Source organism: Rissa tridactyla, chromosome 1, assembly GCF_028500815.1.
Source record: "Rissa tridactyla isolate bRisTri1 chromosome 1, bRisTri1.patW.cur.20221130, whole genome shotgun sequence".
NCBI classification, from domain to species: Eukaryota; Metazoa; Chordata; class Aves; order Charadriiformes; family Laridae; genus Rissa; species Rissa tridactyla.
This window is the reverse complement of record NC_071466.1, coordinates 24,512,251-24,535,847: the sequence shown is the minus strand read 5'-3', so window position 1 is coordinate 24,535,847 and position 23,597 is coordinate 24,512,251. Positions and strand designations below refer to the sequence as shown.

Genomic DNA, 23,597 nt, shown 5'->3' with positions numbered 1-23,597 from the left:
GGTGTCCCTGCCCATGGCAGGTGGTTGGAACTAGATGATCATTAAGGTCCCTTCCAACCCAAACTGTTCTGTGATTCTATGATTAAAAACATGGATTTTACTGTAAGGCTGAGATGAACTGGGGGTAGACATTGGAGTTTCAATCTTATAGCAACTAGATGTTGTGCTCTGTAGCACTTCTGCTGTTGGCATTGAATGTGCCACAAAGTAGGTTGAGTAAGTACTCCAAATTTAAACCCTTCAGCCTCTTTCTCGCTGTCGATGCTTGCAAGGTGGGCAACCTGGTAGCTGTCACAGAATGCTGTGAGCTGATTTGTGAGCTATGCCTATGCTGGCATTGTGCCATAGCCCTTCACACAATGCTAGCAGCCTCCTAGGAGATGGGCTGCCGAGTCTTAACGCTGTCTCTAGTGTGGCTGTGTAAAGTGCCATCAACAATTGCATTCAGATCTGCAGATGAGGTTGTTCGGAGGTATAGGCGTAGGTTAAGGTTATCCTTAACAGCTTAGGCTGCCTTCTGTTGAAGGAGCTATTTTTTCAGCCTTCTCAAGCTCATGTTGACTTCAAGATTCTCTAACTATATGAAGAATGTGACCGGTGATGCTCTTTATATATAGAACTGCATGTATATGGGTCTGGATGTATTTCAGGCTCCTCCTGGGATAACTGTGATGCTCTGTAACTAAACTTATATCACCTTTAGCAAAACTTCAGGCATTTGCTATTTTTCTTTTTTTAACTTTTTCTGCTTTGATTAGACTGGTGGAATTCCAGAACGTAGTCTGCTTGACGAGAATTTTTGTTTACTTATGAAAACAGAATCAAGTTTCCTATGTCTTTTTTGAAGTTGGTACCAAGAGATGAAATAACTTGCTGAACTAATACAGCTGTAGTAGAAATAAGGTGGTTGGCTTATGTAGACAATTGATTCAAATGCTAGTTACCTGGTTTGAATCACTATCTGCAGCTTTTTCTTTCTCTAAAAGCAGTTATCAACTTGAGAGGAGCGAAACATCTTTTGACAAATTAAAAAAAGCTACAGATTTTGGCATAAATATCTGAAATAAGTTGACATTAACTGACAGCAGCTAGCCTGAACACAAGTACATGAGCTTTACAGCAATTACTTACCGTGAAGGAGACTAACTTCCAACTTGTCTCTAAAACTTTTTTTTTTATATGATAGCAACTCGAAAAGAATAAACATCTCCCTTAGAACTTCTGAATTATCACTTTTAGTGTACAATTTGGGAGTAAAACTCCGGAAACTTAATTAGCTTTATGTTCAAGTTGGCTTGAAAGTACAAACGTGGCACCCAGTTTTTGTATGTAATCCATTAAAACTGTAATAAACACTGAATTTAAAACTCAGTACACATGTACGCTTTATGATTCAGGTGTAAATATGCTATCTGGGCAGTAAAAAGTGTTTTCACTTTCTCATTATGTGTGGAGGTTATGCTTATGGACCCTTGCTTGCTGTATGGATATGTACTGAGGGATATTGGAGCTCTTGACAGCTGCTGGAGTACTTTGTTCTTCCAGCTTTCTGTTGATTCTTTGACCTTCAGATTTTGTGTGTGTCTCTGTTGTCTTTTGATTGCATTACTCTGAAGAGGAATGCTTGACCTTGTTGTGGAGTGGTTGTATGCTTTCACTCAGCCATGTGCCACCTAATAGTCCTGCAGGTGAGGAGTGTGTTCCTGATAAGCTTTAATACTGATCAACCATTTGAACTCTCTACCTGTAGAAAATATGAGTTCCAGGCTCAGAAACATCTTTGAGCATGATATATGGTCTTCAGGGTTTTTTTTTTATCAGTTGAAATTGTCCTTAGCCAGTGTCTGCAGACAACTCTAGGAGGCTTAACAGTGTTCTTGTAGGTTCATCCTTCTCTTAAAACAATCTGCAGTCTCTGGATCTCCTTTGCCTTTCAGTGAGGGTGGGGTGGGGGGGGAAGGCAGATTTCTATTTACCACTGTTCTGGTGCTCAGCAGGCTCCCAGAAAATCAGATCTTATGTATTTACAGCCAATAACTTCCTTAGTAATAGATTTTTTTTTTCTGGGAATGGGGATTAAGTGTTTACTGAACTTTATCCCTCCCTTGAACAATGAATCAATCCCTACAGTTGAGCTAAGTGCTCTTACCTGGAGTATGCATTCACAGCTGAGAGCACTGCCTTACAGTCATAGAATCACAGAATGGTTTGGGTTGGAGGGGACCTTAGAGATCACGCAGTTCCAACCCCCTGCCATGGGCAGGGATACCTCCCACTAGACCAGGCTGCTCAAAGCCTCATCCAGCCTGACCTTGAACACTTCCCATGATGGGGCATCCACAACCTCTCTGGGCAATCTGTTCCAGTCTCACCACCCTCATCATAAAAAAATTTCTTCCTTATGTCTAGTCTAAAGCTACCTCTTTCGTATAGAACCATTGCCCCTTGACCTGCCACTACCGGCCTTGGTAAAAAGTCTTTCTCAGTCCAATCTTTCTTATAAGCCCCCTTTGTATATTGAAAGGTCTCCCCATATCCTTCTGTTCTCCCGGCTGAACAACCCCAACTCTCTCAGGCTTTCCTCATAGGAGAGGAGTTCCAGCCCTCTGATGGCTTTTCTGGCCCTCCTCTGGACCCAGTCTAACAGGTCCAGATCTGTCTTGTGCTGGGGGCTTCAGCTATGGATGCAGTACTCCAGGTGGGGTCTCGTGTCCAACTTCTCGTCTACCAGTATCCAGGTACTTTTCAGTAGGGTTGCTCTGAATCCAGTCATCCCCCAGTCTGTGATTGGTACTTGAGATTGTTGCAACCCAAGGGCAGGACCTTGCGCTTAGCCTTTTTGAACTTCATGAGGTTTGCATGGGCCTATTGCTTAAACCTATCAAGGTCCCTCTGGATGGCATCCCTTCCTTGTAGCATATCAGTTGAACCATTCAGCCTGGTGTCATCAGCAAGCTTGCGGAGAGTGCACCAAATCCCACTGTCTGTCATTGAAGATACTGAATGGTATTGGTTGCGGGACTGACCCCTAGAGGCACTACTCATTACTTGTTTCCACTTCTACGTTGAGCTGTGACTCTTTGAATGGGGCCATCCAGCCAATTCCTTATCCATCTAACAATCTGTCTATCAAACCCATATCTCTCCAATTTAGAGGCAAGAATACTTCTGTTATGGTGAGCCATGACTTTTCAGTTGAGGGAATGGTATCAATGTCAGCATGCTTGCCTGTCTCCCTATGTGAAGTTTGAGCAGGGCATATGTGCCCTCTCTAAACACAGCGGATAATCATTCTTGCCTCAGATGCTGGATTTTGCCTGCAGTACGAGTGTGCCTGTGGGCTATGATCTTGAACTCAGGTTCAAGCAATCTTTCTCCCAGGACACTTGAAGGGAAATAAGTCCCAGAAGTACCTGATTCATCTGCTTTGTGGACTTAGTCAGACTTTTAAATTAAAGAGCTAGATACCAACTTACAGGTGTGGATTGACATTTTATACCTGGCTTTGAACCAGCAGTTCATCTTGCTCTACTCAGCAGCACTGAGAAAAACACTCCCTGATCCTGGAGAGTGTATTTTGCCTTGCCGTGTTAGTACTGCTAGTAGCAACTATTATAGAACTTTAAAATATTATGACAAATGTAACTTGTAGTCTCACAGTTGCCAGTTACATTGCTTTACACTAGTGCTAGATTTTAACATCTTCATAGTCTTGAAATTTTATATAATGTATAGATCTCTTATAAACCATTGTTAGGCTTGACTTATATCCTTCTATTCTGATACTGATCTCCTTCCTGTTTAATGTGGTGACAAGATGCAAAATGATCTCAATTGCAGGATTAGTTCTTCTGACTCTGACTTCCAAGATGCACAGCAGAGCACCTCTGTTTTCCACAGGTGGTTTTTTCCAGCTCCATTTGTTGAGTGCATGTTGCTCGTTTTGAAAGAGGTAAAATGAAAGAGTGAGCAGTGGTTTAGAAATTACAGCTTGCTATTGCAGCTGCTGTTCCAATCAAATGCTACTAGAAAATCCTTTTGAATTAGTTATACTGAATTTGTAACAGCCTACTGCAGAAGGCTGGTGCCGTTCCCTGGGGAAAGGATAACCCCGACATGGAGGGAAGTGCTTAAGTCTGTAATAGTCTCTCTTTCTCCTCAGTAAAAAGAAGGAAGTGGGTCTTCAGCCTGGGACTAACTTTTAAAAATGGCAAATTGACTTTTTCCCAAGTTGTTTTGTCTGTACCTGTTGAAGCTTCATTACTCAGTTCTGTGCTACCACCTAAGACTTATTCACAGGCAGAAACAGAGGCTATCTGTAAAGCTTTCATGTTGGAGGCTGTGCTTAGTTAAAATATATTTCATTCTTTTCCTGACAGGAGTGTGTGAGTTCAATGCCCTTCAGTATTGTTCTCTAAAGCAGAAAGTAAACCTTAGCTTGTTAACACAAATAAGATGAAAATGTATCTGCAAGGTTGCACCTGATATTCATATTCCACGCAGCTGTGAAATGGAAGAGAAACAAAACTTGTGCAGGTAATCAAACCTGCTGCCTTAAAGTGCCTGGCTATATGATATAAGCATGCCTTCCACAAAGGAGGATGAGGGATTTGCTTTCTTGACAGAAGTCGTTCATGCAGGCGTGTTAACCCTGGATTATACATATAAAGCTAGCCTAATTAGAAAAAATTCTGTAGCCTGAGGAAATGATTTGCATTGCAGTTGATGAGCCAGTATGGCCTTCCTAAGGAACCAAGAATCCCACAGAAAATATTCATGCTTCAGTTGTTCTCTTGTTGTTGTGAGATATATAGAGAGACACTTAATCTTTTTTGCATTGACTACGCTGTTCTGCTTTTGAACATGTCAGCCTTGCAGTTGTTCGTCACTGGGATGTTATTCTTGTACTACAGTAGTCTCCATTTAAGAAAAGTAAAAGACTTCCTGAGTCCTCATTTTATGACAGTAGTTTCTTAAACTTGCTGTGATTCACTTCTATACAAAAGCACAGTAGAAATACAAAATAATTCTATTGTATTTCCTTTGTCTGTGTAACTTAGATCAACAATAAAAGGTATGTGCTTCAAATATACAAATTCTCTGCTGTTTTATGGAGCCACATGACTGCCAATCCCAAAAGAACTCGCATGAGCTTTTGGGATAATGCAATGGGGTCAATCTGATGCAAGCTTGCATTTGTCTCTGGAATTAAACTGTATTCTGTAAATGCTAAGTATATATATCCTGGATATGACTTTGTCTCATGTTGGTGACAGTTGTGTGGTAGAGGAACGTCCACTTCAGTGACATTGAGTGGTACTGCAGTCACTGTCTTTTACTGTTACAAAAAACTCTTGAGAATTTTTGCTTTGAATTTTGGTGTCCTGGCAAATGTACAGAACTGCCTTCTGGGTGCTCTTCTTTCATGCCTCAGTCCTACTACACTAAGAGTAATCTAGTAAATAACTTGGTGCCTGTAGGAGTTGGCAGGGGCTCTGTGTGGGTCTGTAGTTTTTGATGAAGCTCAGGACCTTCCACGCTAAACTCTGAGTAAAAAATGCTCGTATAACCCAAGCATGGGCTAAGGGGACTGGGTAGCACCAACTGGTTCAATATAGATGCTTCCATCGCTGCAACTGCATGTTCAGATCTGTTCCTGTGCCATGTTGTAGGCAACTCTGCCTTCAAGTAGATTTAAAAATCAAAAAGTTTAGGTATAAAAATACTTAATTTTGCTGCAGGGATATGGCCTATATTTACTGCATCTAGTTAATACATTGTTTTCTTTGGTTAAAACATCTCAAGTGATGTATTTGAAAATGCAGGTAAAATGCAGCCCCGATTGCTAGTAAAATTGTCAAGCTGGAGTGTGTCCTATATGCCAATGCTTCCAGTAGCCTGCCTGATAGGAGTGACTGCTCAAAAAGTAAATCGTAATCAGACATACAGATGCTGATCTTAAGGTTTAGCTAAACTTTAAATATTCTTCCCAAAAGTAAATCCTTGTGTTGTTTTTCTTTTTCTCTTGCAGGGTACTCTTGCAGACTCATTTCACAGAGTATGTCTCTCATCCTGGTCAATGAGGATTCACTAGATGTAAGTAAGCAAATTCTGGTGTAATTCTTGACAGGAGTAGGCGTTGTTAACAAAAGGGAAAGTTGTTGAGCTTTCTCATTTTATTTCTCTCACTTGCCTCTAAGGGTAGCAAGATAAACAATTAATGTGAAAACAAGCATGGGTTGTGCAAAATGTACTCCTGAGATCTCCCGTTACAAGCTGTACAGATCAAACTAAAGCCTTAGAACAAAAAACTAATTAGGTCCATGGGTTTGATTCTGCTGCAAACTGGTAAAAACCGCAGTATGCGATCAGGAATATAGTTAGGCTTTAAGGTGTAGATACAGGAGTAACATGTTTGAAGAAAGGAAAAAAACCAAACAAGCTACAGAAGTCTCATTTTGACATAGTAAGCTATCTTCAGCGTTGCATGAAACAGCTGTAACTAAACCTATGCCTGAGCAAACTGCATTCTGAGCTTGCCTATGTACAGCTTTTGGGACTTAAAAATTGCATGCAAGTGGTTGCCATGCTCCTCAGGTATGTCCAGAAATTAACTAGAAAAATGATATACTTGCACATGGATCTTCCCAGAAGATATTTTTTCCAGTTTGCCTATTTCAGCATCAGTATCAGCATTTGATATAACTTGCATGTCTGATTGCTATTAGAGGTATTTGTAGGACAGGTGAAAAGATCTATAATAGGCACCATCTGATACTTGTGTTTAGAGTCGGCAGTTCATCCTGCTTGACCGGATGAGAGATGCAAAGCCTCTATCTTTGAGTATCAAAGGAGTTACTGGATATCTAGTGGAAGAGAGGAATACTATTGTGGCAAAGTAATCACCTGATAAGTGTTATTTTCCAGTTGTGTCTATGTGATTTAGTTAATGGCAGCCTTGATAGTGTTTTCAGCTCATACTCAAGTTTATTGTATCCTGTTGTGGCAGCTCAAGGCCTAGTGTTCTGGCTCACCAGAACTCGGGATATCCCAGTGCATCCAAGGGGAGATGATCTTCTTCCAGAGGCTGGATTACTAGTTTCTGTGCAGCATAATGCATCCTGATGGGAGCTGTCTCACTGAGTTCTAGCAACAAAGACCATGTTAGTTCTCTTACAGAAGTTAAGCTTTCTGTGTTGCTGCATAGTTAGAGACTTGTTTAAAAACTAGCTTAGGTAATTGTAGTGGGATAAGAAAACTTCAGATTTTTATTTTTAAACAGTTACTGCATTGTGTGTGTGTGTAGATTGGGGTATGTAAATTGTTTCAAGCAAGTATCTAAATGCCTTCCTTAAGACTCTTACCTGCTCAGACAGTTGTCTTCCACTTTTCCACTTCTGTATGGTCTGCCTTTAAGGGAACTATTTCCTTTTTGTGGGTTCAAAATACAGTGCTTCTGATGAGCTTTCTGCCATACTTAGCTGACTAGACCTCTTAACCTGAAGAAAAACGTGCACTTAGCGGTCTTTGTTTCGTGAGGCAGGAAGGTCAGTTGGTTTGGATTACAGGAATAAGAAAACTTGGTTTCTTTTTTCTTAATGTATACGGAACTCAATGCAGGAGAAGGAAAATGGTTATGCTTTGTTTTCCTTTTAAAGTTTCTTACACATTCTGAAGCTCTGAGTAAAGCACAAATGAAATAAGATTCTTTTTTCAATCTGAATTAAAAGTAGTTCCTCTAAATTTGCAGAGAAAACCAATGTACCTCTTGATGCCCATTCAGAAAGACTAAGACCCAGATACAGATTCTCCATGGCTAAAGCAAGGGGTGCAAACTGAAGACAGGACAGAAGAGGCTCTTGTTAGATTAGAGGAAGAAAAATAGAGCTAATGTTGCTTGGTATTTAGAAACCTCTGGAAGCTGAACAAGATAGTCTGCAAGTTATGTTATCTTGACTTTTTTGTTACTTATGGTTTTGAATGCAGTGATACAATGACAGATACATTTTTTGGATGCCTCTATTTGTAGTGAATATAATACTGAAGGTGCTGATTAGTACAGTTTCAGTGCCTGCGTCTAAGTTCTGACTTGAGTTAATTGGCTGAAAGGACCGTGAGAAGGCAGGATGAATAATGAAATGGTTTACTACCTATGCCCTAATGGCGAGTGCTCCAACCATGGGATTTTCCTTTAAATGTCAAACAACAGTGCAGGTGGAACAATTCAAGGACTTTCAGTAAGAGGTAAAAATGAATTTGCCTTTTCTGGGATGAAAGGATGGATTTAAGCAATAAGAAGTGAGAAACATGCCTGAATGAATATCAGAATTTTTTTTTTCTCTCTCCCTTTCCATCTTCAGCAGGAGGAACACCTTGGCCCTGGCCTGTGTGTAGAACCAGCTCGGATTGATTGGTGTGATTACAATCTTATTTTGTTTATAAAACTGACATAGACTTACTGAGATGCGTATCGTGTAGCTGTACAAAGGAATACACTTACATATATTACTGTAGGATTTTTAGACTCCAAAAAGGTCTGTCTTATTTTTAAAACTTGGTATTTTTTCATTGCTCTAGGAAAGTAGAGGTTTTAGCTAATTTTACCTATGCACTTGAGGTTCTTGAAGTCCTATTAGATCGTTCTGCTTTTTAGGCAAGTCTTTGATTCTTCTCTTGAAACATGAGGAAATGGAGGCCTGTGACAGCTGCTTTTGATTCAGTAGATCCTATATGATGTTAAAATTGCTGCTTTAGCAAGAACTCATTGTGTGACTGTATCTCTTCAGCTTAATCTGCTTGCAGTTGATGGGCTGGGTATGTGGGTTAGGGAGAAGGCATGCTGTCAGTCTCCTTATTCCCCCTTTTATGTCCCTTTCAGAGGGTCAGCTGCATGCTTCACAGCTTCAGTTGACAACTGCTGCCTCAGTATGTACATTAATTGTAAGAAGAAAGTGAAACCTCTTCCTCTTATTCTTGTCTTAGCACAGACCTACAGAAGCAAAAATGGCTGCTACAGAGGAAACCCAACAGGAAAAAGAAATAAAAGCTAAGGAATATAGGGCACAGAAAACACTGAAAGATGGGAACTGGTTTATTCCCAAGAGGGAATCTTCTATTTTAAAATACTTGAAGGCTTATGTCAATTCCTGTCTGAGTTTGGTAGCATATGCACTTTGAGGTTTTTATATATTCAACTTTTTCCCAAATATTAGCCAAGAATTACGAAGGAAAGGTAATGTGGGAACTGAACTGGGAGAAAACGTCATTGACCAAACCATCTCTTCTCACTTTCCTACATGCCAGCTTTGTAAATACTGTAGAGTGCCAAAACTTCACTTGGAGTGATAGACAAGACCCCTGTGGAAAGAAATTCATTAAATAAGTTAGAAGAGGCTAAATACTCCTTTCTGCATAAAAGGGAGTGTATGAAAGGGAAAAGGTGAAATATCTACCCGGCCACTTCCACTTGATAAATCTTGACTCCATTGCTTGGTTTCAGATTGTAGTCTTTTGAGACAGTGGGGCACGACAGGAATAAACAGTCATCTCTGCTGTTTAGGAGATGGAGACTAGAATCAGGTGAGGAATAGTAGGGCAAGTAACTATTTTCATAACTCTTAAGCTTTGTCTTAAGTATATGTGGTGCTCCTGTTTTGAGGTCTTTTCTTAACTACTTAAGAAGCGGATCCTGGAAGTCTGGAAAACTGAACATAGAAGTATATATTTTTGCAGTGATACCCAAAAAATAAAAGTTAATCTCTGGGTCTTAACTCCAGAGAGTTAACTCTTAACTTCTGGGGAAACTCGACTTCTTAAACAGCTGTACTACAAATGAGACAATGGGTACAGATTAAAAACGACAGGTAATAAACTGAGAAGCTGGATGCATTGAACAGTCTAGGAAGACTTCAGGTTCTATCAGTCTTCATGATTCGGAATAAGATAAGGAGAAACTTTTTAATGACAGTCTGTCCTCTTACTATGTTGACATGTTGTCAGGCTTACCTAATCAACAGTCTCCACTATGAAGACCAATCAAAGGTATATGACAGACACACCAGAGAGAGGGGGTCACTGGGCACGTGTAAAACATGAAAATATTACTGGAGTTTCCGGTTGTCTCAACGCCAAAAAGCATTTTGGTTGGATAAATGGGGGTGTGGAGCCTATTTTAAGACCCTTGAGGACTCTGTATTTGCATTTAAAGAGTATATGGAGATGGGAGACTTCCTGACTCTACAGAATACTGGCCATTAAGGTGGATCTCTTCCTCAAATAAGACAGTTAGTCATACTCATAAAGCGTGAGAGGTCAAGGATGACACTGTCAGTAATATGAGCCATTTCATATGCCTCTTGCCACACAGCTCAGTCTAAGGACACACTAGAATGAGAAGCCCTGATCAAATGTGGGTTGACATAGAATGAAACTTCTCCCTCCCCCCTCCTTGCCTGACCTCTGCCAACACAGAAAAGAAATATGCAATCAACTTTCTATCAAGCATACTTTAAAATCCCTAGATAAAAAAAATAAACTCTATCATCTTTCCCCACCTGCTACCCCCAGTTATGTTGCTGAATGAGGAGTTCTGGGGAATACAGAGAGCACAGCAGCTACTCCTATTTTTTTAAGTTGGAATTGTAGTGTTTTGCTGATAGCTCATGTGGAATTGAATGCCTTACACCTTGATTTTGGCCTCTACTGTGTTGATCACAGTACACTTAAGGATTCGCTCTTGCAGATAGCTGAAGATACTTTGCAGAACTCAATGCTAAACGCTTGCTTTGGTGAACTAATGTTATGTGGTGCTTGATGCACATGATAAGGTAGTGGTGGGAGAATGGGGGGGGCGGGGGAAGAAACAATAGAGGGATTCCACCTGTGCATAGCAATATATCTTCCACACCTGATTTTAGCTGATTCCTTCTGGTTTCCCTTTCATAAGCCAAAAATGTAAGCTTATTAGCTATAACAGTTCTAAAAAAAGTAAAGGATCAGTGTCTTTATTTTTTGTGCTTTTCATTTGTGTAGCTTTACTTCTTTGAAATAATGTCACTTAGATTTCGCAATTATAAAAAGCTGAGAAATCTATTTTCTGGTCCTGTAACTTCAGCTAAATCAGAGTTGGAGATGACTTAGCTGTACTACCTCTGGCAGTGGTTCTAAGGAAGGGGTCATGGCTGCTGCTGGATTTTTTGATTTTCAAAAATGATAGTTAACAACATCCCCTCTGCAAAGTTGAGGATTTACCTCAGATATACCATGCACCAGTGTTCTTGGAGCATTTCAGTGTTAAGTGCAGGTTTTATACTTGAAATATTCTGTAAAACATATCCACTAGTAAGTGGATATAGGTTTTCGCAAAAGCAGCAGGTAAAATAGTATCTATTCTTTATTGAAGGTCTAGTTAGACACTTGTACATTAAAAAAGCTTTGTGGAAAATGAGTGTTGAATGTTTTAATTTTCCTTTGCTGCCCCCTCATCTAGTAGATGTTCCAATAACTTCATGTGTGGAAAACTTTGGTTATAGAATCTAGCTGTAAACTAAGACAACAGTATTAGAAGTTTTTTGGTAAATATAAACACTAATGGAAGCTTTCATAACACTTAAAAAATGAAAAAAACCAAGTAGATCCTTGGCATGTCAGATGAGCAAAAAAACCTAATTGATGTATAGTTGCTGGTCTTTGAAGAAAGTGGGTGATTACATGGTATGTCATGAAGACATATCTAATATTGAAAGTGACTCTGATGCTTTAGCTCAGATAACGTGTTTTTTCCAGAACAGGAGCACAAACTTGTGGAGCTTCTGAACTGGTACATCAAAAATGCTTTGTATTACCTCAATCTTGTTTTCAAACCAAAGTAATTCTGGTTAGTTTTTTTTAAGTACTCTTACCACCATTTTTAATGTAGAATTGAATTTTGCATAAGTCTAAATGTAAGACTCTTAAGTGTTTTGTTAATAATTGCTACTGGTTCTTTTTAATTCTAAGCTAAGTGTTTTTAGCCAATTTTTCAGTGTTGGATCTCCACAGTAATACTTATTTTGTATGTTGTACCTGTAGCAGAAATTATGACTTCTGTTCAACTTAGCCTGAAATCCATCAATAGAGGATTCTCACACTGAAATTCTGTGGCATTACATTTAATATATTCCACCTCCGAAATCCGTTAATGCTAAAAATGAATTTTTACAAGATCCAAGTTGAGCTTAGAGCCTTTAAATATTGATACACTTTCCCCTTTGTGCAGTCCCTGTGTGACTTCTTTCCCCCACTCCTGCTCCTTGGCATGCAGCAGCAGGTGAGATGTGATCGAACAACTGTCTTGGCTTGTTTTTGAGAGCTAAATTTTTTTCTAAATCATGCACTTGAGGGAAAAATCAATCATTTCTCTTCTCTTCAGAGGACTGCTGAGAATAGAAAAGACTAATCCCTAGCTTGATTCAGCTGAATTCTAGAAACTTAGCATAATAATCTGCAAATGTTTATCCCTTAGAGAGTTAACTACATGCATACATATGCTCACTTAGTTTTTCTTTTCCTAATAAAGCTTTCTCAAGTGAAAATATTTTTAGCACAATATTTACTTTGAGAGTAATTCTTGGGTTCAGTTTCTGTTTAGTTAAATCAGAAACGCCATGAAGTCTTATTGTGCAGCTCTTAACCTGGACAAATTTCTTTTATTAGCATCTCATAGAAATTGAGTTGCGAGAGAGAAAGCTGAACATGGGAAACTGGCTGACCCAGAGAGGTCTTGGAAAAGCCCAAGATGAGAGTAGTGGATATTACAGCCAAGTAATGTTGTGTGTGTTTTCCCCCTTCAACACTGTAGAAAGGAGAGCTGGGAACCCTATCAGTTGGTTGCACATTGGGTTGTGTTTAACAGTAGTGGAAGGGCAAAATTGGATGGACCCAATTCTGAACATGTGGATGGTATCTTGCTGTAAAGTAATTCCGTTGATATAAATGGAGCTACACAGTGAAAGTGTCCTGCAGAACTCGTGTGCCTGGGCTGACAGTCATTGTCCTGTGTTATACGTAGATATGTAAGTAACAACGAACTGATACTCCAGTATAAAGAACCCTTAATGCCACTGTCCATTGATGATAATCTGACTAAAAGCATAAGCATAGAAGCAGAAGCTGGCCTCCCCCACTTCTGTGCTTGCTGAGCTGTATTTTTTGCAGGCTTCACTGTTTGGTTGAGCTATTGAACATGGATAAACCTGTTTGTGCTATCACGGTATTGTGTAGTATTCTTAAAAAAACAAACAGGACTTCACAGTGTAATTTGTTCTCTGCAGTCAGTGTCTTGATTTCTCAAAATGGGTCTTAGTCTCTGCAGGGAAGCTTTACTTGCAGTTATGCTTTGTATTCTAGTGGTGAAGAGTGAGGAGCCAGAAAACTTGGTTATTTTGTCGTTATCTTGGTTTTGCTATTCTGTAGGGTAGCATTACTATGAAGATTCTATAACCTATAAGGAAAATCTCGTAAGTGTGAGAATATCTTTGGATTTATCTAATGACTTTCGTGACCTTCATTCTTAGGAGCACATTTCCTTCCCATGCTTCTGAACAAGGATTTTGAAAATTAAAATCTGTTAAGGAGATCTTCAGCAGGAACCATTATTCATTGTATTTAAATACCGATAGATCTATAGATCTGGGATTATCTGAGAATCACGGATCTAAATATGAGAATCATGCATCTAAGCTGCTCTGGATCTCTTAAGAAGTAGAGCTCTGATCTGGTCACTGGATTTACCCATATGTTAGAAACAAGCAGATCTTGTCGTGTTGCTGCCTGAAACTCTTTCTAATAACCACTGGAGAACTCCAGACTGTCTGTGGAAAGGGAGAAAACCTGAGGAGTAGGCCATTAAAAATAAATTGTCTATCAGCATGTCTGTCTTCAAGCAAAGAATATGGTTCCAACAGTGTCTGCTGTACTAACCTCATGGGACAGAAAGATTTGTGTAACATTATGGCTTCCATAGGAAACACTAGCTTCACTACGGGAATTTCTTTACCATATCTAATATGTGAGTTGTCTTATATAAATCTGTATTTCAAATTCTTGAGCACAACTACAGGAGACAGTGCCTGTGAAGCTCTGAGAAACTTTGGAGGTGTTGCTTTTTGGATCCTGATGCTTCTGCTGTTGGAAGAAAGCATGAGTGTGCCTTGTCAGTGATGCCTTGCTGATTACCCCAAGGAATGCGGGTAAAGTCATTCTCAGACTTTCAGACTAAAACTGAAGATCCCTACTACTGGGAGCTCCAAAGCATTGGTGTCATGTGTACTTCAGTCCTACTAAAAGGTAGTAAGGTGTACAGGTAACTGCTGGGAACCCAAGAACAAGTCCTGTACTGCTAATGCCTTGTAGATGCTTTGAAGATTACATCTTGTGTGTTGCACGGGAGAGGAAACTGGGGTTTTTTTCTCCCCTGCTATCACCTGCCTGAATGCTTTCAGACAAAGTTATTATTCTGGAAAACTGATCAATACGGGCAAGCTCAGTTTTAGTCAATGATCAGCTCTCTTTCACAGAGGCATCTAGGATGTTCTTCTGGTGTCTTGAGGCTAATAAGTTACTTCAGTTATCAGTCAGCCTGGAATTGTAGTCAGCTCTTCTGTGTAGTACTGGGTATTTGCAAAGGAAATCAGGAAATGCGGTAATCAGGAAAACTAGGGAAAGAATACATTTCTCTATTGTACTAAATTTTCTTGCTCAAATGTCTGTTTTTCTTAATCTAGAAATGGACATCAAGCCAATAAGTAGTTACACAAGGAACAGTGTCTAGTAATCAGATAAATCTTCAAAAATGCTGGGTGGAAGAGGTTTAGTGTTCTTTCCTGTTTGTTTTTGAGGAACAAATAGAATCTTTCATAACTGCAGGTATTTGATAATCTGCATAGAAAGTTAGTTGTATGGATGTGGAAAATACTTGTCTCTTCATGTGAAAAGCTGCTTTGATTTGAGCCTACTGCATAGAATTACAAATGAAAGAATATAGGTGTTACCTGGACCTGTAGGTTTAAGTACACACAGGACTGTGTAACTTAAGTATTAGATTACCATTTTTTCAGGAAGTAATACTAATAGGTTTGAGCTGTGAGTGGTGAAATAGTTGGGCTGGTATTTTTGTTTCATCCTGCTTTCCCTTTTCAGCATTCATTAGTGACTGTTTTCCCTTATCTGTGGCACTGTTTTTTCTGTTGGTGTTTTCTGGCACTGGGATAGTTGGTTTGGATGAAGTGGGGACACTTGGACCTGAAGGATTGCAAGGACCTTTAGGAGTCCAAAGACCAGGTTTCTGAAAACTCTTCTTTCTATAGCTGGAAATTGAGGGGGCTATCAACAAAAACAAACACTTTCTTTTCTAAGTTACTTTTCCCTTCATTTCTTAAGTTCTAATAGTGATCACATTTGACAAGACACAGAAAGGATCTTGTAGCTTTAAGCTCCAGGTATTTTAGCAGCTGGGGGCTCATCATGCTAATGCCTTGTTCATGCTCTAGGACAGAATAAATCATATTACATAAAGATGGAAAGGAAGAGTGTGTGTTCCCTGAATTCCATCTAAAATGTGCTGTCTTCTTTGTAAGAGCTCTCATATGTTAGAGGAAAATCACAGGTAACAAACACTATTTCTCTTAAAACTGCTAATGATCTTCACATATGTGAAGGCATATCTCTCAATAGATGATCCCTGAGTGTTATCTGGACCTGTTTTTTGTTGTGTAAGTGACAATATAGTAATGGCTTTGGCTGGACGGTGAAGGAAGTATCTCTTTGCTTTGAAGATGGCATTCTTTGCAGCATACTGGTACACATCTTTCTAATAAGCACAAGAGACCATGGAAATATACAGATGCATAATGAAGTTAACGTAGGATTTTGTTAAATGAGAAGATACCCATGAAATGCAGTTTTTCCTTATGTTAAAGGACAATGGTATGGTTTTTAGGGGAATAAAACTAAGCAGGTATCTAATCTGTAGGTAAATGAGTTGTGGATACTGATTCTCTCGATTGATGTGGCTAGTATTACACATCTGTAGAAACAATTCAGATTTGCCTTTTGTGTTGAAGGGTAAGAATTCTCTTCTGCTCTCAAGATACTTATTTCAATATCTGATCCTCTGATTTCATTGAAAAGGAGGGGGAGGCCTTGTTGATGCAAGTTTGTGTGGTGTTTTAAGCATAAGCAGTCTTCCTTTCTTGGTGCAGGGTCAGCCTAAAGCAATGGGATTTATTCACCTGCACTGTTAACTTAATGAAGATGGTGGAGAACTACTGCTTCAGAGTAAGAAGTAGGGTGTGTCTTGATCACATCTTCAGAACATGAAGATAGAGATATATAGGTATCCGTGGTCTTATTTTTGCAGTTCCCATAATATAGGTTTACTACGCTGTTAACACTTTTCTGAAGGTTATTTCCTTTTTCTGAAGAATACAAGAATCATTCTTGTAGCTGAAGCTTGATTATTCAAAGCCTGCTCATCAGTTGCATGGGTGAATAAATTTCCTTCCCATGAGAATTAAGGAAAAAAAGATGGTTTATATTTGGTTGAAGCTAGAAAAAATCCCACTGATTTTTTTTTTCTGGGATGATTGGTCTGTCAGTAACTAAATTAAGTAGTTCTCCAGCTGTATGAAGTTCATACCTGCCTGAGCATGTGTTCCTTCTGCCTTTAACCTTCTATGTAGAACAGAACAGAGAAATCTTTTAGAGACTTTTAGGGGTTTTTATGTGCCTCTGTCACAATGATGCATGCCTACTTTTACTGAAAAATGTCCCAAGGTGTGTTTTCACACATCTAACTCCAGTCACTGAACAGAAGTAATGATGCTAGAGGGTTAGTTTTGCTCTGTTTCATATTTAGAATGTGATTTGTAGTGTGAATGTGATCTCCTCTCCATAGTTTCAAGACAAAACTGATTTGGGTATCTTGAATTTTCAAATAATTCCTAAATCCTAAAAATATCATAACCAGTGTTCTAAGCAGGCCTAAAATCACAGTTCTGAAATGTCAGAACTTAGTGCTTTTTTGCAGAGCTTTGGGAAACAAGAGTGTTAATCAGAGCTGAGGTGATTCAGATGTCCTCTTGAAGCTTTGTGCTGGGTTGCAGCAATAGGTATGCTTGTCATATACTCTGTTTTTATAAGCTAGGCAGGCAAGGTAAGAGTGCACTTGTGAAACTCTTGACAGCCCTGGTGGACACCATCTGTGGTGTGGCTGTGGTGGGAAGACTTCTAGAGAAATTGTCTTATAAGCTTAGAATTGGTGTGATCTCTTTAGTTCTTGACAACTTGAGGCTTGTGCTCCTCTTGAGTAGTCCTTTTTTCTTCTACCCAGAAGTAGGCTAACTTAAGAAGAATCAAAATCCATTAAAAGCTTCACTATTCAGTTGTATTAGTATTCTCCTTCCTCCCCTACCATGATTAAAGTAGATAGTGACTTTGAGTTGAACAATGGTAACAAGTTCTATGAACATGTTTCTTGGTGGGCTGGCTGTATTTCATGGTATGGCTCACTTCAGTAAAATGTATGTCACAAAAGTTCAGCTTAGTCACTGAAGCATGCTCCTCCTGTTCAGCTGTGTGTGCCTTGTTCTGCTGTGAGATATGCTTATCTTAGGGGTGCTTCAATATTTTTTTTTTCCTTCTACATCATGAACTCTTTTTGCTAGTGTTTTTCTAAATGCAGCACTATAAGCATCTTGTGACAGAGTATTTGCATGGCAAAATTACCTGTGGAGAACATAATCAATTTGTTTCCTGAATTGGTAGTTTTCCAGCCTTCTCACTTCCTTCCCTTCCCACCCCCTCCATAAATCTCAAATTTGTGCATGCATTGGAGCTGTCGCAGAGTTTAGACTTTGCTGTTTGTCTCTGACTTGATAGATGAAAAGTATATTCTTGCAAAAGCAGAATGTTTCTGTATGTCAAGGCAGTGTTCATGCATCCTTGCTATTTGCTCAAATAAACAATGTAAGATATTTTGTTTATTTGACCCTGTTAGTTCTTAAGGGAGCAGGGTTAAATCTCAACACTTTAAACCCAGTCAAACTTCAAAGCAAAAAGACTACAGTACAGTTACACTGTGACAATGTCTTGTGACGGCAGAGTAGACCACTGGCTTTATCCTTTGTCAAGGAATGTATTGATAGTTTGTCATGAATAAGCTGTGTCACTGGGAGAAATCTATCTTTAAGTTTGAATAGGCTGGCTGTAAAAAAAAAAAAACCTCTAAGATTCTTCCAGTTTGTTTATAATATTGCATAAATAACTTTGTTCTTTTGGTTTGCTGCTAATTGAAAAAGAAATGTAACAGCCTGCAGGGTTACTTAGAGAATTCTGTGGGTAAATGTCTTGCTGTTGACCTAAGTGCAACCACAGTAGGGTCTGTAAACTAGATGACAAATGAGTTCTTTGCAAGTAGGACTACTGTAAGCTGTGGCTGCACTAGCACTAGTTGGGTATGTACTGTGATGCTGAACTACTGAGAAGTCTGAAGAAAAAAATGCAATGTATAATGATTAGTCTATCTTTAAGGTGGCGTATATCCTGGAAGTGCGGTGATCTACAGACAACCTGTGCTGCACAGCTTCTCATGACAGTTCATTGCTGCTTTCTAGTAGTTGAGACCAAAATTGTCAGTTGTGATCTCAGTTCTAATAACCCTTACTTATTATGGGCAGCAACTCTTCACTTCAGAACTTGAGGGAAACTGTATCACATCCTCCTGCTATTTCCTCCAGGATAATGCTGTTGATGTAATGGGGAATTCTTCAGATACAGCCCTGAATTATTTTTTTTTTAAATGTCTCAAACCCTGCTCTCACTTCCCAGAATAGTGCTGATACTAGATACTGGTGCAGATATTAAATACTGGTGCAGATTTTGTTCAAATGGTAACATGTGTGCCACAAACATGTGACAAGCTCTTAAAGGACTAACGTTTTTGGTCACTGTAATTGTTACCCGTTGATAGCTTCTGTCTGAGATGTGGAATGCAAGGTGCTTCTAGCATGTGCAGTTACTCCACCCTATGCATTCTCATTCCAATGTGGGTTAATTTGATGCAGGTCTCTCTTCTTTCTTGAAAACCTGTTTTGGGAAGCAGTTCTGTCAAAATGGCTGTTTACAGCCTTGGTTTTTGCCTGCCCTGTAAGCCTGATTTAGTCTTTACTTTTCATCTCCTGATATGATCCCAGTTTATGGCAACAGAATCACGGAATCTTCAGAGTTGGAAGGGACCTCTAGAGATCATCTAGTCCAGCTCCCCTGCTAGAGCAGGATTGCCTAAACCACATCCCTCAGGGCTGCATCCAGGTGGGTCTTGAAGATCTCCAGAGTAGGGGACTCCACAACCTCCCTGGGCAGCCTGTTCCAGTGCTCTGTCACCCTCACCCTAAAGAAGTTTTTCCATGTATTTGAACGGAACTTCCTATGTTCTAGCTTGTGCCCATTGCCCCTTGTCCTGTCGCTGGGAACCATTGAAAAGAGCCTGGCTCCGTCCTCCTTAAACCCACCCTTTAGATACTTGTAAACATTAATCAGGTCTCCCCTCAACCTTCTCATCTCCAGGCTGAAGAGTCCCAGCTCTTTCAGCCTTTCCTCATAAGGGAGGTGCTCCAGTCCCATAATCATCTTGGTTGCCCTTCGCTGGACTCTCTCCAGTAGTTCCCTGTCCCTCTTGAACGGGGGAGCCCAAAACTGGACACAATACTCCAGTTGTGGCCTCACCAGTGCAGAGTAGAGGGGGAGAATGACCTCCCTCGACCTACTGGCCACACTCTTCCCTGTGCAGCCCAGGATTCCATTGGCCTTCTTGGTGACAATGTCACTGAGATTCAAACTTTTTGTAATTAGGGGTTTGTAGTTCCATATCTAATAAACTAGGTTTAAATAAATAATCCATAGTGAGTAGACTAGTATCACCGTGTGCCCTTAGTGGCTGTCTTTTATATTCAAGTGGTAATATTATAGCTGAGAAGGGGGCAAGTGCATAGAATGGCCAGCTCTGTGTCTGCCTAGCTGTACCCAGAGAGGTTCTGAAATAACTAAACCAGAATTATTTTCTAGGTGCTGAGAACTTCAAGTTTTTTATCAAGGAAGCTGCCTTTCTTGTGATGCAGTGCTTCATAACGAGCACCTTTGCCAGTTTATTTCATCTTAAATTGCAGTTTGCAAGCTATAGCTTTCACCTAATTAATGGATTTTTATTTTTTTTTAATTAGAGGTGATTAAGCTGTAACTTCAGTGTTTAATAAATATGCTCTCCCACATGGAGCTAGTTGCTGATCTGGTATGAAGGGAGTATATAACCTGACACTTCTTTGATGAAATGCTTTATGCAAAAATACTTTAAGTGATCCAATATGGCAGTTCATGTAATGAAGCCCTCAAATATCAAAGGTGAAAACCTGGTTATCTAGTCTGTTTTGCTAATGTCTTCATTCAGTACAAACGTCTTTGGATCCTTTGGTGCTCCTTTCTGGTCAGGTAAAGAGAATTGTTCAATACAAGGTGGTTTTACCTTTTCTTACTTATCTGAAATATTAAAAGTAAGTAACTTCTTCATAGAATCATAGGGTTGGAAGGGACCTCTGGAGATCATCTCGTTCAACCCCCCTGCCAGAGCAGGGTCACCCAGAGCAGGTTGCACAGGAACGCGTCCAGGCGGGTTTTGAATGTCTCCAGAGACAGAGACTCCACCACCTCTCTGGGCAGCCTGTGCCAGTGCTCTGCCACCCTCAGGGTAAAGAAGGTCCTCCTCATGTTTAGGTGGAACTTCCTATGCTCAAGTTTGTGCCCGTTACCTCTTGTCCTGTCCCCAGGCACCACTGAAAAGAGCCCGACCCCATCCTCCTGACACCCACCCTTTAAGTATTTATAAGTGTTGATAAGGTCCCTCCTCAGCCGTCTTTTTTCCAGACTGAAGAGACCCAAATCCCTCAGCCTTTCTTCATCAGAGAGGTGTTCCAGTCCCCTAATCGTCTTCGTAGCCCTTTGCTGCACTCTGTCCAGCAGTTCCCTGTCCTTCTTGAACCGGGGAGCCCAGAACTGGACACAGTACTCCAGGTGCGGCCTCACCAAGGCAGAGTAGAGGGGGAGGATGACCTCCCTCCACCTGCTGGCCACACTCTTCTTGATACACCCCAGGATGCCATTGGCCTTCTTGGCCACCAGGGTACGTTGCTGGCTCATGGTCATCCTGTTGTCCACCAGGACTCCCAGGTCTCTTTCAGCTGAGCTGCTCTCCAGCAGGTCAGCCCCCAACCTGTGCTGGTGCATGGGGTTATTCCTCCCCAGGTGCAGCACCCTACACTTGCCCTTGTTGAATTTCACAAGGTTCCTCTTTGCCCAACTCTCCAACCTGTCCAGGTCTCTCTGTATGGCGGCACAGCCTTCCGGTGTGTCAGCCACTCCCCCCAGCTTTGTGTCATCGGCAAACTTGCTGAGGGTGCTCTCCATCCCCTCATCCAGGTCATTGTTGAATATATTGAAGAGGACTGGACCCAGTACTGACCCCTGGGGAACACCACTCGTCACTGACCTCCAACTAGACTCTGTGTCCCTAATCACGACCTCTGAGCTCTGTCTTTCAACCAGTTATCTATCCACCTTCCTGTCCATTCATCTAGCCCACTCTTCCTAAGCTTCCCTATGAGGATGCTGTGGGAGACATTGTCGAACGCCTTGCTTAAGTCAAGGTAGACCACATCTACTGCCCTCCCCTCATCTGTCCATACTATTCATCATCCATCTATCCATATTCTTCATCCTAAAAGGGTAACCTGGATGTTAGTTTAGCATACCTGCACATCCCTCTTATCTGAAGTATGTCCATAAGGCATTGACATTGCTTAAATAAATCCTTAGGAGTAAATCTTGTCTCTGAGGCAAGAACTGTTCAGCTGTGGAATACTCCAATCTGGGGCCTCTGGCTCGTGTAACAGTGACTGTAGGGTAGAAATTAATGCTCATACAGACCTTCTCGATTTAAGCACTTGCTTCCTCTTTAAGCTAATACGTACAGCCTGCTGTGGCACTCTAGAAAAGAGAAATTGACCCCTGAGACAATTAAAAGTTGAAATATTTTTCAGCCCAGGATCATATTGGTAATGGCTTGACAATATTCAAATTGGAGCTTGGACTGAGAAATGGCGGTGAGTACTTGGTGGAAAGCTGGACGTGAAATCTTTGTCCACTTCCTGTGTCCAGCAAAACTGACACATCACAAGGAAGCTTTCCTCTGTTTTGAAAGATGGAGGAATTTGGTGTCTGTTATTAATTCAAGTTCTTGTAGCTGAAGTATAAAATTCACTGAAATAATAAGATACAGCTATTTTGTAGAAAGACAAGGTATCAAATTCTACAGTACAACTGGGGACCATTTATGTGGCTAATGGTGACGAAAGTTGTCTGGCTTCAAGAATTCTGTGTTCTCAGTGGGAGAAAAAGGTCAGCAGAACACATGCTTTTGGGTGTGGAGTTTAGTAGTCTGCAGAAGTCTGGGAAACTGAGGATGAATAAAACCAATTAATAGCTTTGTAAGATTTAGGTTGGTATGGTAATATTTGTCTTCATTATAGAATTAATATTTCCCAACTTATCTGTAAATAGCATAAGGAATGGGGGGATGGGTTCAAAAATGAACTAGCTGATTTCTTGAAAACTTCTACTTTCTTTTCAAGTTATTAAAACTTAATTGCTCTGTCTATATTAGGTTTAAGATTGTCAGGTTCTCAAGGGATTTATAGGTCTATCCAGAGCTTGACAGACAAACTCTACAGTTCAGTAGACAGAGTTAATAGGTTTAGTAAATATTAATAAAATAAATCTATTGTACAACTAAGTCTTTAGGGAAATTACTCTAGTGGTTTAATTTTAAAAAAGAAACATGATCTTGATGATTTTTAGGGAGTTTTCTTATTAAAATTATTTTTACTAATTGAAGTGGGTATCATATTTATTAGATAAACTTTAATAAAAACTTCAGATGTACACATGGGGTAAACTGATAGGGAACTAAGTGATATGTTTTTAAAACAGTGGAAAAAAAGGTCTTTGAAAATTAGTGTTCACTTCAGGGAATGGTGTTTATTTGACCAGAAAAGAGAAGTTTGCCTGGGGCTTTCTTACATAGACCTTTATATTCTTGGCTTTAAAAAAAAAAAGGGCAAAAATACAGGAAACTGTCAGGAAAGCAAATCAAGTGTTGTGTCTAGCTTCTCAGTTGAGTGGGTACCAGCATCTCTGGACAACAGTTATGCAGTGTCAATAAGACTTTCCAGTTCTTTCTAGAATTAGAAAAAAAGCGGTCAGATGACTGACAGTGGAGCAGCAGAGCTACTCTGGCTTCCTGAGCTACCTGTGGATGTCAGGGAAATGTCAGTTTGCACTGACTGTGTATGGGAATAGAACATTTAAATTGTTAGGAGTAGGATGAGCAACAATAAAATCGTGCTGGTTCTGGATGCAAAGATGCTTCTGAGCTTGTCTGAAATGCCATTGTGATCTCTATATGCATTACGCGATGTAGTCATTCCTAGCAGTGGTAATTGCCAACGAATACA

General features: G+C 40.1%; 1 protein-coding gene across 1 annotated transcript in view; it reads left to right on the top strand.

The window, feature by feature from the left end:
* The window catches only part of ATP8A2 (ATPase phospholipid transporting 8A2), a 309,064-nt gene that overhangs the window by 58,857 nt on the left and 226,610 nt on the right, over window positions 1–23,597 (top strand). Inside the window, exon 24 of the mRNA XM_054188764.1 lies at window positions 6,032–6,096. Within this exon, the coding sequence (XP_054044739.1) occupies window positions 6,032–6,096 (65 nt within the window). The remainder of the gene's footprint in view (window positions 1–6,031; window positions 6,097–23,597) is intronic.